The 15,699-nt window shown below is 46.0% G+C and overlaps 1 protein-coding gene across 2 annotated transcripts; it reads right to left on the bottom strand.

The window, feature by feature from the left end:
- Window positions 1–2,749: 2,749 nt before the first annotated feature.
- On the bottom strand, window positions 2,750–5,072 carry MID1IP1 (MID1 interacting protein 1). Of its 2 annotated transcripts, none has more exons than XM_057539106.1 (2): window positions 4,799–5,072; window positions 2,750–4,535 (listed from the first exon to the last, which is right to left on the bottom strand). In XM_057539106.1, exon 2 carries the CDS (start codon window positions 4,268–4,270, stop codon window positions 3,719–3,721), a length of 552 nt encoding a protein of 183 aa, XP_057395089.1. In that variant the 5' UTR covers window positions 4,271–4,535; window positions 4,799–5,072; the 3' UTR covers window positions 2,750–3,718. The 2 variants fall into 2 exon arrangements, with proteins under 2 accessions (XP_057395089.1, XP_057395090.1); XM_057539107.1 differs by having other exon boundaries at window positions 4,675–4,803.
- Between the last annotated feature and the right edge of the window lie 10,627 nt (window positions 5,073–15,699).

Genomic DNA, 15,699 nt, shown 5'->3' with positions numbered 1-15,699 from the left:
GGACCCAACACAGCCAAAAATAAATTAATTAAAAAAAAAAAGATAATTACCTTTGAAAAAGAAAAAAGGTATACGAACTTTGAGCCCTCAGTCCACCAGAACTGTATCCAATTTGCAAACATCTGAGAACCACAGGAGTGCGGGGAGCGGAAGGGCGGGGGCGTGAGCGGGGATTGGGGAGCGGGGGGCGGGGAGCGGGGAGCGGGGGGCGGGGAGCGGGGAGCGGGGGGCGGGGGCGGAGGCGGGGGCGGGGGCGGGTGGAGAAGAGGAGCCACTATCTGCCAAATGATTTTTGTTCAGCAGTTAAAAGTGAGGAGGCATATGCAAATGACAATAACTTTAATTTTTTTAAAAAACTGTTAACAGTAGACTAGTTTTCAAGTTGGTCCAAAGAAGGATAATCCCAGCAGCTGTGACATGCTAACAATGGGTTCAGGTTCAGAGCAAGAGTAAATCAGGCTAGACCACTAAGGAACACTGTGTAAATGTAAAACACGAAAAGCCCCATGTGAGCAAAGCAGAAAGCTGTTTTTAGAGGCAAACGCAGGCCTTCTCAAAGTCTTTCCTGAGAGGTTTTGAGGTAGAAGATTCTTATCAAATGTAAATATCTGGAGGGTAATCAACTCCGATCAAAGCTGTTCCTTTTTGCCCAGCTCATCTATCCCTGCCTTCCCTTTAGTCCCAAATTGCCATGGAGATGGGCACTAGCAGACAACCATGATCCCCCGAGAGCTCTTTGAAGGAGGGGCCACACAATTTTGCAACTTTTAAAATCTATGAAGTACTTTGAGCTTCCTCAGGAAAGACCTAAAAATATGAAGTCACTTATCACTTTACCTCAGAAGTTAAGCCAAGTTTTAAATGGCTTGAGAAGTTTTAACAGGTAAATCTGGTCAGGGATCTGACTTTGCATTGTTGCATAAACTGAACTTGAATAAAATAGTTATATCAGTGGAATAACACTTACTGGGCCTGGGAAACGCTACTGGTTCATGAAAAAATCCAATCCTCTTTTAACAGTGATCATCACTACTCCTAGGTCAGAATCACTATTTACATATAAAAATACTCTCACATGAATATTTTCAAAAAATAAATAGCTTTATTTACAGTTTAGTTTTGCTATCAACATCTACCTTTCTGTATTCTATATACAAGAATGTTCTGAAAACATCGTGTTAACATGTCATAAAATTCTATCACTTGCCCAAACTATGACTATTTGATTTTAATTCAGCTTCTTCCCTGAGACTTTGAGGAAGGAAATAGTTTACCTGTGGTTTCATGTATGTAATTGAAACTATGCTTTTAAAGTGAACATATTGTCCTAAACTTCATATATTCCCGGAGAAAGGCAAGGAGGGAGATAAAGATACAAGCCACGTTCAGAGAGCTGGAGAGAACCTGTAGTGCCCTTCAGTAGTGCCTGAAGAAACTTCTAAGCATCAGACATTCTATACACCATCTCCTTTCACTCTCACTGCATCTCCACGAAGTAAGCCTTGTAGCTATTATTATGCCTAATTTCAAACGTGGCAACAAGCTTGGAGAGTTAAATTCTCACAGTTAATATGTAATAACAAGAGGACTTGAACACACAACTTTCTGGCTCCAAGTCTTGGTGTTTCTACCATGTGGCTTCTGTAGTTTCCTTTCTTTGTATTTTTTGCTTGCACTTTGGGATTTTCAAGGGGATACAGGGCAAGAGGCCATACACCTTACCTCTGGTGCTGCCTAGCTTATCTTTATATATTAACTATTAACTTTCTCTGGGAGCACAGGCACCAGCCTTAACACTTCCCCATTTTTTCACTGCTGCTAAAAGCTGATAATAGGCTTGAGCTGCCCACAGCACAAAAAAAACTTTTTGCCTTTTTTTTTTTTTAAACTGCAAAGTTATATGTATTTTCAATTCAAGCTCTATGAGCTTAGATAATGTCTCAGGACCTCAAGATCGAAAACTGAAGTCGATCCAACACTTATCCCCCCTAAACGAATCATGAAATAGAGAAAATACAGAGCATTGTGTTTCACCTGTCCCACCGTCCCAGCAAAGCATCATAATGGCATCTAAGGAAGTGTTCCAAAGGGCCCTACTGCAGTCACGCTCAGATATGCTGTCCACAGCGGCAGGCTGGCTCCCTGGAAAACTGGAAACATGGCTGGACACTGCTTAACAAAGCTTAGCACTTCACTGGGAACTAGTCAGAGACCACAGCACATGTTATAACACATTTAAGTCTCTCCTAAGATTAACACAAAAGACTTGTAAATAAAGACCTGCAAGATGTGTGCACTAGTATTAGCTGGTGTTTTTCTTCCGACTCTTTACTTCTCAGTAGCCAAGTGAAATTTCTGTCTTTAAAATAAGTTTCTAAGGCCTCAAAATGCATAGGTCGTGCTTGAGCCTCTTAAAAGATGCAAAATGTTAACTAAGCACTCCAATAAGCTAGTCAAGTTGGTTGAAAACTGTAATATATGTACCTTCCCAAATTCTTTGAATATTTATGAACTTTCTGTTGAGATGTATGTGCTTACCTTGGTACTGAATTATTAGAAATAAAAAGCTTGGTAGCTTCTTCCCAAACAAAACTGAACACTTACGGAGATGATTATCTACTACTTTGAAATACCAGAGAAAAATAAAATTGGCTTTTGCTAAAAAAAAAGAAAAAAATCAATTAACTGTATTTTATTTAACTACTAAGCCATCCATTGGTGGATTAGAAAGCAACAAACTTTTGTCAAATTTCGTTAACACATTTGCTTTTTTTTATTTTTTAGAATATAGTCTACATCTGGATTAAAAAAGTTTTAAATAAATTTAAGACATATAACAACAGTGGAACCCTTCATCATTCTATGTACAACACGGATAGAATGTCAGTTGGTTCCATTTCGGGTAAGTCCACTTTCTCATAATAACGTTATTACTTTCACTGAGTGGCAAGCTTCGTACGAGCTGGCACACTGCCAGCTTACACACTTTGGGGGGGTGGCGTGAAAGGGATGGGATAGGGGTACCACAGGACAACTCTACAGTGTAACAGGAAATCATTAATAAAGTAGTACCGGTTACCGACAGACAGTGCTGTGTGTGCGCTTATCACAATGGAATCGCCGAAGTTTCAGAGCAAGGAGGAGATTGGAAATACTTAAGACGGGGCCACGGTTACAAAAAGAAATAGTGCAAACAGGAAAACTGATGCAACCCTAGCAGCGCTGCGGCCTCCACCAGCCCAACGGCAGGGCGGCGGGAGGCTGTGCGCCCGCCCCGCCTTCCCCAGCGCCCAGCTCCGGGCGGCGCTCCCAAATGTGGCAACCCAGCGCCGCGCCCTGGAATGGCCCTTTCTCGGCCCTTCTCCTCCGGAAAGAACAGAAAAGAAACTCCAGGAAAAGCACAGACTGAATGCAGGGCGTCAACTCAGTCCTATTCCCACCAAAGTAGAACACAGCCCCCTCATTCCCCCTCCCCACCCCCGCGGGAGAGAGGGAAGTCCTTGAGCACTACCCCACCTCTTTTGCCACCGCTTTCCTCTCCTCTCCCCAAAGAAGCCCCCTCCTCCATGCAGCCCTGCCGCGTCCCCTGCACGTACGCAGCCCCCCAACTTTGCAGTCTGCCCATCGCGCCCTAGAGCCAGAAAGAAAATAGCTTTGAGGAAAGAGAGGGTGAGAGATGGGGCCGGGAAGGGTGCTGGGCAGCCGCGGGGAACCCGCCTCAGTGCCCCCAATTGCTGAAGCCGATCTCCTGCTTGTATCTATTAGTGAGGATGTTGGCTTTGCGCGTGAGTTTGGAGAGCACAGTGTGCAGCCCGCGCAGGTGGTAGTGGAACTGCTGTTCCAGGTCCTCCTCGCCGGCGTCCGCGCCCTCCAGGTGGCTCAGGTCCACCAGGATGTCCTTGGACTTCCAGGCGCTCCCCTCCTCGCTCCCCGCCGCCGCCGGCGGCTGCTGCAGGACCCCCCACTCGATGTCGTTGCGGATGGACTTGAGCAGCACGTAGTGGCTGTACATGTCCCGGGAGGGCGCGAAAAAGCTGCCGTTGCCGCTGCCCGGGCCGGGGGCCGGGGGCGTGCGCTCCTCCAGGCAGCCGCCACTGCCGCCAACCTCCACGCCGACGCCGTTGTCCAGCCCGGGCTCGGCCAGTGGCACGTCGCGCAGCAGGCTGGGCACCATCACCGTCTGGTCCATGTTGTTCACGGCGCCGATGAAGCGATTCATGGCGTTAAAGAGCGAGTGCTTCTGGTTGTAGGTGTCGCAAATCTGCATCATGGTGGCCGCGCGGGCGCCGAAGCACAAGGACGCAGGGGCACGGGATGGCCGGCCGGGGCGAGGTACTGTACGCCTTTCACGCGCTCTCTGAGGCCCGCGCCGGGGTCCTGGCTGCAGCCGGTGCGGCGGGATTCCCGGCTCCTCCTCCGCCCTCTCCAACTCTCGTCTAGATCGCAGCCCGGCCCTGCGGGAAGCACGACTTCTCCTGGCTCTGGCGTCCGGAAGCTCGCGATATCGGCGCGTGGTCTCTGGGTCGAGCCCTGGCCTGGTTGGGAGACGGGGACGAAAGAGCAGATTATTCACGCGGCTAGGGTGCCCGGCGCCCCCACCCGCGCGCACCTCCCTCCCTGGTTAGCTTGTCTGGGACGGCTCCCGGGTGACTCCCAGTAGCCGGACGGTCCCACCTCCTCGCCCCCCGCCCAGGGCCGCGGAGAAAAGGAAGGGGTGCTCCCCACTCCAGTCTCCCTCCGCAAAGCCTGAGTCCAAGCACCCACGCTGACGGGGCAGAGGTGGGGCGGGGGCACGCACTTCCTCCGGCGCCTCGAGATCCCCTGCTGCTGTGTAGCTCAGTGTTCCCGCTGCTGGCGGCTGCTGCTGCCGGCGGACGCTGCTGCGGTCAGTGGCCGAACTGTGACTGCGGGCGGTGGTGGTGGCGTCGGCCCCCTACCCATCCCAGGTGCTCAATTTATAGAGCCCCGGAAAGGTGTCGCCGGCGCTCAAGGCCACCCCCCCGTGTCTCCTCCTCCCGCCTCCCCGGTAGCGCGGAGATAAAAGGCCCGAGCTGGGGATGACCGCGAGTAACACTCCAGACCCTTTCTACAGCGGGGGCGGGGCGCGCCGGGCCAGCCCCGCCTCTCGCCTGATACCCGGGCGGAGGGAGGGCGCAGTGGCAGGGCAGGGCAGGGCAGAGGAGGGACAGAACAGCCGCACCCAGCCATCGCCGAGTGCAGAGCAGGCCAGCTTGGGGGGAGGGCCAGGCACAGTGCGGGTAAAGAAGGTGCCGGCGTCCGGTCTGGCAAGAGGGCGGGCTGGAGTGCGGGGGGATGGGTGCGCCTTGCTCACGCTCCCAGGGTGGGATGACCGAAGTGCAGGCGCCCAGGTTGTAAAGTGAGGCCCCCAACCCCGCATCTATGCTGGCAGTGGCCCGGAAACTACCGATCCGGTTTATTAATAGCCGTCGGGGAAGAGGGACCCGCAGCAGCAGCAACTCCATCCCGAGACTCTTACGTAAGAAGGGTGACTGGGCATGCCGGGTGCACGTGGACGCGTGGTGCTCCCGCCGTGGCCCTGGCCTTGGCCAGCTGCTGGGGGAGGGGGACCTCGGAGGCTTTTGCCTCCCTGCTGGCGAGGTCTTTCCCAATATTTCCTGTAACAGCCTTTGCCAGGGATGAAGAGCGACCCACCATCGGATCTGCACATTTTTCCAAGAGATCAGATGTGACAGTGCGGTGAAGCAGCCAAATTCCTGACTTTTGTCTAAGTCCCGCTACTCAGAGATCCCAGGCCCCAGGCCGTGTGGCCTTTTGGCTGCCAAAGGGCCAGGAGAGAGTGACAGTAGGTAGGTCCGGTGTTGGGTGTCTTTCATCATTTAACAGAAAAGGGGGGAGGTGTCCAATATTTTTTTAGGAGGGGAGTTTGAAATGTACCTTTCCAAAAATAGTTCTTAAAACGCAAGGTCATTTAATAGGGCCTAAACTAGCTACCAAATCGCTGGATTTAACTTTTAAGTGCCTTGCACCTTCAATTTCACTTTGAGACTCCAAACCACAGCCTGTTTTCATTTTTGTTTCACCATCTCAATCCCCATGCCATGTCTGTCCTTCATACACCAGTCTTCTCCAACAGTCCTACAGATAATTCAAGAAGACTCAAGTTTCTAATTTTGAATCTCTTTTCTCTAAAACCGTTCAGGGGTGCTTTTAGTACACTGTTTTTTCACAGGACAAAAAGTGCCAAAAGGGAGAAGCAAATAATAAGAGGTTTATTTTTTTCCCTGTTTCTTTCACCTTAATAATATATATTTAATTTTTTCCCACAGCAAACCATCTTTCTAATTGTCTTTTGAATGAAACTGTGACTTGGTGCGACAAGGGCTGGACAGGAGTCAGTGACTTCTGGAGACAGAGCTCAGCCTGGGGAGCCCCCTTCCCAGGGCTTATTAGCTCTGCCAGATCATAGCCCTTGTTTTCTTATCTAGAAAAACTGGAATCATGTTACCTGCTCAACCTATCAGGGGCTTTGGGAGAATCAATGGAAAGGAAAATATAGAGCAAAAAAGCATTATATAAATTTCAAGTATTAAAATAATCTCACCCCCCTCTTTACACACGTGGAGACTTGCAAACTCTTCCGGCCCCAGTTTCCTTATCAATAAAATGGAGCTTCTCCCATGAGCTGTGCCAGATTTGGGGTGAATAAGATAATAGATGTACAAATTATTATGTAAATACAAAGTACTTTACAAAGATGAAATTGTACTTTATGTAGGATCTTACCATAGTCTAAAGGTGTTTATGTGAAGAGTCAGAAACCTTAAAATGTGGAAATGGTCTATGATGATCCACAGACCCTTTCCCCCATTGCTTAGGCAACCGGCAAGTACAAAATAGTCCAGCTTGATTTTAAGCCCTTATGTGCAATGACATACAAAAAGCATTGCAAGAAGTAATCTCGAAAAAAAACCACACACACATCCAGTTTCCAACAACTGATTCTCTATAAATTAAAACGTATTTTGTCTCCCATGACAGACCCTCTGGATATTTTAAGTCCGTATACCTCTGATGAAAACTTAGTATTCAAATCTGAGTTACTAAATGCCGGGATCCTGCCTCTTTTCTTCCCAGTTTCAGCAAAGTGTGATAATGACTCGCAGAAAACGGAAATTCAAGTGATCTAGCAAAGGGATCCCAGCAAAAAACGCCCAGCTTGGGAGAAAGCCCCTAATGCCTTCTTTTTGGCCTCCACTCCTCCCCGGTCTGTTTCCTTCCTTCTTCTGGTGTCGAGGTCACTCTCCATCCCCCAGTTTCTTGACTCCTGTTCTTTCACATTTCTTAAACACTATAAGAGAAAGATGGCTCATGCACCTGCTTGCAAAACTTCCCAAACCGGGCCTTCTCGGCTCCCGCAGGGCCAGAAGAACAACTCACGCCCACCCGGGTAACTCCTGAACGGAAAGGTCCGGAGCCAGAGCTCCCGGCCCTTGGAATCACCCCACCACCGCCCCTCCGGCTTCAGCCAATCAGGTGCCGTCAAGGAGTATTATGCAAATAAGCCTTCGTGCCCCAGCCAGTCAGGAGCCACGGCCCCCTCCCCCCAGCGTCCTCTTTCACCCCAGCCGAGCCGAAGTGGCGGCGGCGTCCCCGGCAACCGGAGCGCCGCCAATTTTCCCCTCCACTTGCGCCTGGAAAAAAAAATTAAAATGGTTCCTTGGGGTCACCTGGGAGGGGAGCGGGCGAGTCTGGCCCGGCCGGAGGCGAAGAGCCTCTGCGGTTGCCCTAGGCGCTTTCCCAGTTGCAATCCGGAACAGGCTGGAGATGCTGAGCAACCTGCCCAGGCCTCATTTTGCCTCTGGAAAACAGAAGTCGTCTGGTGAGCAAACAACTTTTGAGTACTTTTTGCAGGCCAGCAGGCTCCAGGCCTCTGGTCTCTGCTTCCTCCCCAATACGCTAAATTCTCAGTAAAAGCTTTGTCTGGAGTCTGGCACCCACCCCACTTCTTGGTCCACAGCTCCAACTCCGGAGCTCAGTTCAGATTCTTAATTCCCACATTTCCCTTCTTACTTCAGCAACCATAACATCACGTTTTGCTGGTCCGTCTCCCAAAAAGCGTTCACAACTGACCCCTTCTGTGTCCTTCGGATAGTTCCGGGAAAGATGGCATTTAAAGTAACCAGAAATTCATAAACAAAATACAGAACAACAATAAACTGGTCAAAGAAGGCACATTGGAGAAATAAGAGATTTGGCCTAGAGCTGGTGGGAGGGTGGTATCCTTGAAAAGCTAGAAACCAGCCCAACTCAAGATAGTGGAGACTCTGGATTACTTTGAGGTAGAAATTAGAAGGAACCACTTCATGCTAAGTGTCGTAGAAATATGACAATCAGACTGGCTTGTTAAAGGCCATCTAGTCCAGCCATCCACTTGTGCTGAAATTGCTCACAACATCCCCACCAAGTGGTCACCCTGGCCCACATTCTTGTAATTTCCATCTTCTAGGTTAGTTCTCCCATCTTGGAGCCCTCTGGGAGGCCATGCAGCCCACCGTCAGATATCAATAGATAGGGTCTCCAATCCACTCTTTTTCAAGCCAGCTATTCCAAGTTCCTGCAGCAGTTTTTCGTGGTCTGTCTGAGGTTGCTCATCCATCCTGCTCACCGTCTCTGGAAGTAGCTCCACTTTGCTTGTAAGTGTGGCATCTGGAATTCATTCAAGCACCATCTTTTCTAGGACAGAATGGAGTGGCGTGGCCACCTATTTTACTGTAAATGGTAACTTTTCTAGATCATATTGATTGCACACAAGTGCTTGGAACTTAGACATGTTAACACATTTTAACTTCACAACAACCCTGAGAAGGAAGTAAGGATCACAGAGTTTAAGTAGCCAAAGTAGCAGAACTGGGATTTGACCTAGTTTGCTGATGCCAGAACCAATGTTCCTTCTACTACCCAACAAATATCTATTTCTTACAATGCTGCCTACTATTTAAATGGACTTCTTTTAACTGCTACATCCATATGCAGCTGGTTAACAAAATTCTATGTATCCTGTTCTTTTTTTTTTTTTTTAATTGCAGTATAGTTGATTTACAATGTGTCAGTTTCAGGTGTATGGCAAAGTGATTCAGTTATACATGTATATATGTTCCTTTTCAGGTTCTTTTCCCTTATAGGTTATTACAAAATATTGAGTAGAGTTCCCTGTGCTATACAGTAGGTCCTTGTTGGTTATCTGTTTTATATATAGTAGTGTGTATCTGTTAACTCCAAATCTCTAATTTATCCCTCCTCCCCCCTTTCCCCTTTGGTAACCATAAATTTGTTTTCTATGTCTGTGGGTCTATTTCTGTTTTGTTCATTTGTATCATTTGTTTTTTAGATTCCACATATAAGCGATATAAGATATTTGTCTTCCTCTGGCTAACTTCACTTAGTATGATAATCTCTGGGTCCATCCATGTTGCTGCAAATGGCATTATTTCATTCTTTTTTAATGGCTGAGTAATATTCCATCGTATATATATACCACATCGTCTTTACCATTCATCTGCCAACGGATGTTTAGGTTGCTCCCATGTCTTGGCTATTGTCAGTAGTGCTGCAATGAAGATTGGGGTGCATGTATCTTTTCAAATTATGGTTTCCTCTGCTTATATGCCCAGGAGTGGGATTGCTGGATCATATGGTAGCTCTATTTTTAGTTTTTTAAGGAACCTCCATACTGTTCTCCATAGTGGCTGTACCAGTTTACATTCCCACCAACAGTGTAGGAGGGTTTCTGTTTTCCACATCCTCTCCAGCATTTATTATTTGTAGACTTTTTGATGATGGCCATTCTGACCAGTGTGAGCTGATACCTCATTGTAGTTTTGATTTGCATTTCTCTAATAATTAGCGATGTTGAGCATTTTTTCATGTGCCTGTTAGCCATCTGTATGTCTTCTTTGGAGAAATGTCTGTTTAGATCTTCTGCCCATTTTTTGATTGGGTTGTTGGCTTTTTTGATATTGAGCTATATGAGTTGTTTGTATATTTTGGAAATTAATCCCTTGTCGGTCACATCGTTTGCAAATATTATCTCCCATCCTATAGGTTGTCTTTTCGCTTTGTTTATCATTTCCTTTGCTGTGCAAAAGCTTTTAAGTTTAATTAGGTCCCATTTGTTTATTTTTGTTTTTATTTCCATTACTCTAGGAGACGGATCCAAAAAGATATTGCTGCAATTTATGTCAAAGAGTATTCTGCCTAAGTTTTCCTCTAGGAGTTTTGTAGTATCCGGTCTTACTTTTAGGTCTTTAACCCCTTTTGAGTTTTTGTATATGGTGTTAGAGAATGTTCTAATTTCATTCTTTTACATGTAGTTGTCCAGTTCTCTGTATCCCATTCTTGAGCAGGGCAGATCTTTTTGGACCAAAGTACAGAACTTTTAATTATCTTACTTAAACTTTATCTCATTAGATTTAGCCCATTACTTCAGCCTGTTTCAATATTTTAGGTCCTAATTTGGTGCTCTAATGTGTTTGGGTCTTACCCATACATTTGATAACTATCCTACATGTTCATCCAAGTTATTGATAATTTACAGGCAGCACTGGCTGGGCAAAGGGCAAAGTACTTTGGAACATTTGGAAAGCTTCTTCAGCTTGATATCAGCCCATTGATTAGCATCTTTAATTAATTAATTAATTAGCACCTTTTGGCGTATGTTGTTTCAGCCAGCTATGAATCATGTTAATTGTATAATCATCTAGCCTATATTTTTCTTCTTGACCACAGAATATTATGAGAGGCCTTGCTAAATGCCTTGCTAGAGTCCCAAGTTAATGGCCAGTTTTTCTCTTACGGAATCGGGAAGAAGGGCATTTTTGTCATCTGCCATGGAGGAGCCACTGTCACATGATACAAAAATGCAGAAATCGCATCATAATATTCCAAGTTAAAATTGTAGGGGGTGGTATTTAATCTCAATGTAATCGTCATTATAGGAAACACCCTCATGAAGATTTAGTTGGGAGAAGATCGGAAGATGCTAAAACCTGGAAACATGGCAGTAGTGAGTCTGCTGGCCTCCAACCTTAAGCTTTCAGGTTCTGGCATGTCTGAATATGTTGTGGTCAGCATTTTGTCCCAATCTTATTTTTAAAAAGCCTCTTTATTATTTTTTTGACTTTTTATTTTATATTGGAGTATAGCCGATTAACAATGTTATGATAGTTTCAAGCGCACAGCAAAGCGACTCAGCCATACATATACATGTATCCATTCTCCCCCAAACTCCCCTCCCATCCAGGCTGCCACATAACATTGAGCAGAGTTCCCTGTAAAATACAGTAGGTCCCTTTTAAATATAGCAGTGTGTACATGTCAATCCCAAACTCCCTAACTATCCCTTCCCTCCACCCTTCCCCCTCACGCCCCGTAACCATAAGATCATTCTCTAAGTCTGTGAGTCCGTTTCTGTCTTATAAATACATTCATTTGTATCATTTCTTTTTAGACTCTGCATATAGGCGATATCATACGATATTTCTCTTTGTTTTACAATTAGTAGAAATTTGGAAACAAATTCATGTGTACACCATTAATAAGCGACTTTGTCATAATTATCATGGTTATAATTGTCGTTTTGTTCCTGGAAGAATATTAGACAGGGAAACGTTTTCCATCTTTAAGACACAGAACATCTCGTGTAATTTCATTTTGTGCCAAGTGGGTGATTGCTTGGCTGGAAGTAGAAAGTGTTTGTTTGTGGCACAGAGTTCAGTCAGCAATATTTATCAAAAATGTTTATTTGGGGCTACACAGTATCTTTAGAAACGACTTACTTGGTTTCTATTGGAGGGGCTCAAATATCATTGCAATCCTGATTTAAACTATAGATGAGGGACTTCCCTGGTGGCACAGTGGTTAAGAATCCGCCTGCCAATGCAGGGGACACAGGTTCCATCCCTGGTTGGGGAAGATCCCACATGCCGCAGAGCAACTAAGCCTGTGCCCCGCAACTACTGAGCCTGCGCTCTAGAGCCTGTGAGCCACAACTACTGAGCCCACGTGCCACAACTACTGAGCTCGTGTGCCATGGCTACTGAAGCCTGTGCACCTAGAGCCCGTGCTCCGCAACAAGAGAAGCCACCGCAATGAGAGGCCCACGCACCACAACTAGAGAACACCCACACACAGCAATGAAGACACAACGCAGCCAAAAATAAATAAATAAATAAAATTTATTTTAAAAAAACTATAAGTGGAAATGCTGAGGTGATTCACATAGTAATTAGATTTGGGGTTTTAGAAAGAACAACCTTGATTTACTTAACAAAAAGTCTATAAGAGAAAAAATGAACAACGTTGCTGTGTATGAAAACTTCTCTCTCTCATTTAGTCTCCTTCACTAGCAGATTATCTAAATCATTGGGCTTTGGATTCAGAATCCAGAATATTACAAATTGAAGATTCCTAGGAATCTATGAAGTATTAAATTAAGAAATTCTAGGGGCTTCCCTGGTGGCGCAGTGGTTGGGAGTCTGCCTGCTGGTGCGGGGGGCGCGGGTTCGGGCCCTGGTCTGGGAGGATCCCACGTGCCGCGGAGCGGCTGGGCCCGTGAGCCACAGCTGCTGAGCCTGTGCGTCTGGAGCCTGTGCCCCGCGGCGGGGGGGGCCGCGGTGGTGAGAGGCCCGCGCACCGCGATGAAGAGCGGTCCCTGCACCGCGATGGGGAGTGGCCCCCGCTTGCCGTAGCCGGGGAGGGCCCTCGCGCGAACCGAAGACCCAACACAGCCAAAAGTAAAGAAATAAATAAATAAAGTAGCTATAAAATTTAAAAAAAAAAAAAAAAAAAGAAAAAAAGTTTAAAAAAAAAAAAAAAAAAAAAAGAAATTCTAATGTGGGTTTAGGGTTTGTTCATTCCCGCCTGTTTTTTCATTTAGTTTCAGACACCATGTTCAGCTTTGTTAGCTCCAGATTGAAGCAAACTGATGCCGCTAAGAATGACCATTTCAGCTGCTTTTATAAATGTCACTCTTGACCTATTCTAGGGACCAGACCTCTGTACATTCAACCAATTGGTTCAAGTACTTTGCATTTCTTTGTACCATTTGTGTAATTCCTCCAAAGCTGGAAAATAGAGTGCTTGGGTTATTACTATCTAATGTCATGTTTACTCAAAATTCTATTTTTTATTTATTCAAGCATAAGGTATTAATTTGCCTTCCTTCTAGAACACAACTCTTAACCTATCTTCCAGACAGAAACAGTCTCCTCTCCCCTCCCCTTGCCCCCGCTCCTCCCCCTCCCCCTCCCCTTTCCCCTCCGCCCACCACTCTCCCTCCCCTCCCCTCCCTCCCTGCTCCTACCCCGCTCCTCTCTCTCTGTTCACCACAGGGCCAGAAATTGAAATGGGAGGAATGCTTAATAGGAGTATGATGTACTCCCAAGTCTCGAACTATTTTGGAATCCTTCTATGATCCATTCCAAACAATGAGGTGTGCAAGGAGGTCAAGTTCACCTACAAGATACTGTATATGATGGTATAATATCAATAAGTTAACCACAGAAAAAATTAAACCCACCACACATTGCGAAGTAAGTGATTAATTCCAAAATTATGACAGCATTCTTATTAAGGCCATAGAAACATCCAAGTAAATTTGTGTTATAATACCAAAATTAGGTAGAAATAGGTTTTCTCTAACAAACATTCTATCTACTTGAGAGGGTGGAGGTGTCAGATCACATAGTGTAGTGGAAAGAGCAAAGCTTCTGGAGTCAGACCCATCCCCATCTCCCACCCCACAACCCCCAGGTGTAAATCACTCCTCTGCCACTTCCTAGCCTGTGGGCTCAGAGAAGACACATACCCTCTGTAAGCCTCAGTTTCCTCACCTTGCAGAGTTAATGGAAGCATTAAAGATGAAGTATGTACCTTACAGAATATCAAGCATATGGTAGGCTGTTAATATGTCACCTGGCTATGATATATTTTCACTGTATATTGTATTAGTCTATATCATGAGGCTGTATATGAGAATTGTGAATGACAATAAATACCTGTATTTTCTTGTAGCTCATCTATCTTTTGTAGTGTGAAGAACTGTTTGGGGCCTTGGACCTCTTCCGCTTGCAAGTTTTTGGGATACATGATGTCTTTTTTTTTTCTTTTCTCCTTCCTCCCCCCTCCCTTCCCCCTCCCCTCCCCTCCCCCTCCCCTTCCCTTCCCCCTCCCCTCCCCTCCCCTCCCCCTCCCTCCCTCCCCTCCCCTTCCCTCCCTCCCCCTCCCTCCCCCTCCCTCCCCCTCCCTCCCCCCTCTTTCTTTCTTTTTCTTTCCTTCTTTCTTTTCTTTTCTTTCCTTCCTTCCTTCCTTCCTTTCTTGTCCGTTCTGTCACTATGCTTTCTCTCAGCACACATTCCTTTTTTTCTTTTTTTTTAAGAAAGTTATTTATTTATTTGTTTTTATTTTTGGCTACATTAGGTCTTCGTTGCTGTGTGTGCGCTTTCTCTAGTTGTGGCGAGTGGGGGCTACTCTTTGTTGCAGTGCGCGGACTTCTCATTGTCGTGGCTTCTCTTGTTGCAGAGCAGGGGCTCAAGGCGCACAGGCTTCAGTAGTTGTGGCGCATGGGCTTAGTTGCTCTGTGGCATGTGGGATCTTCCCGGGCCAGGGCTCAAACCCGTGTCCCCTGCATTGGCAAGCGGATTCTCACCCACTGCGCCACCAGGGAAGCCCTCAGCACACATTCTTAAAACAGTTCACAAATCCCTCATCATACATAACGTGAACATTTACCACATTCATGGTTTAGATCTCTCAAACTTACTTAGCCAAGAAAGGTAGTATTTGAAGAACAAATAATTTAAAGAGAAATCGTAAGTGAAAGGAGGAGAGGAGGTTAGCCATGCAGATAGCTGGGGGGAAAGCAGGGCAAACAGGAAACAGCCAGTGCAAAGGCCTTGAGGCAGAGGCACGCTTGAAATATTCAAGGAATGACAAAGAGGCCAGTGTGGCAGTAGCAGATAGAGATAGTGAAGAGATCCGAAAGGCAATGGGATCAGATCACAGAGGGATTTGTAAGCTGTTTTAAAGACTTTAGCTCTTACTGGAGGAAGAGGTGTCATTGGAGTGTTTTGAGCAAAAGCATGACATGCTTTGTTTTACATATGAAAAGAACCCTGTATTATTCTCTGGGTTGAGAATAGTCTCCAGAGGAGCAAGGGTGGAAACTAGATGGGCAGTTAGAAGACCCCTGAAATCATCCAGGAGAGAGATGAAAGTGGCTTAAACAAAGATGGCAGTGGTGAGAAGTGGTTGTGTTCTAGGTATATTTAAAAAGTTGAGCCAGTAAAATCTGTTGATGGATTGCATTTAGGTGTCAGAAAAAAAGATAATCAAGGAAGACAAGTTTTTGATCCAAGCAACCAAAAAGAGCTAACACTGAAATGGGAAAGAGTCCTGGCAGAGCATGTTTGAATGAGAGGATCAAGAATCCAATTTTAAACATGTTAATTTCAAGATACATATTATACATCAAGCAGAGACACCGCATAGGTGGTCAGATATCAGCGTTGAATCATAGTATTTTTTAAGTGCTGCCCCAAATTCTAGTTTTCATAAGAGTGCAATGGATCAAAAAGGTTTTGATTATAAAAAACCCACCACCAACAGTAACTATCCCTGACCCCCTCACCAGCACACCATCCCTCTTGTTCCCTTCACGGG

The sequence above is a fragment of the Balaenoptera acutorostrata genome, chromosome X, assembly GCF_949987535.1.
Source record: "Balaenoptera acutorostrata chromosome X, mBalAcu1.1, whole genome shotgun sequence".
Classification (NCBI taxonomy): Eukaryota; Metazoa; Chordata; class Mammalia; order Artiodactyla; family Balaenopteridae; genus Balaenoptera; species Balaenoptera acutorostrata.
Note: the sequence above shows the minus strand (reverse complement) of the source record. Positions and strands in the feature narration are given on the sequence as shown.

Bases quoted from the DNA above. Each gene is read 5' to 3' on its own strand.
- MID1IP1 (XM_057539106.1), bottom strand. From the start codon at position 4,270: ATGATGCAGATTTGCGACACCTACAACCAGAAGCACTCGCTCTTTAAC.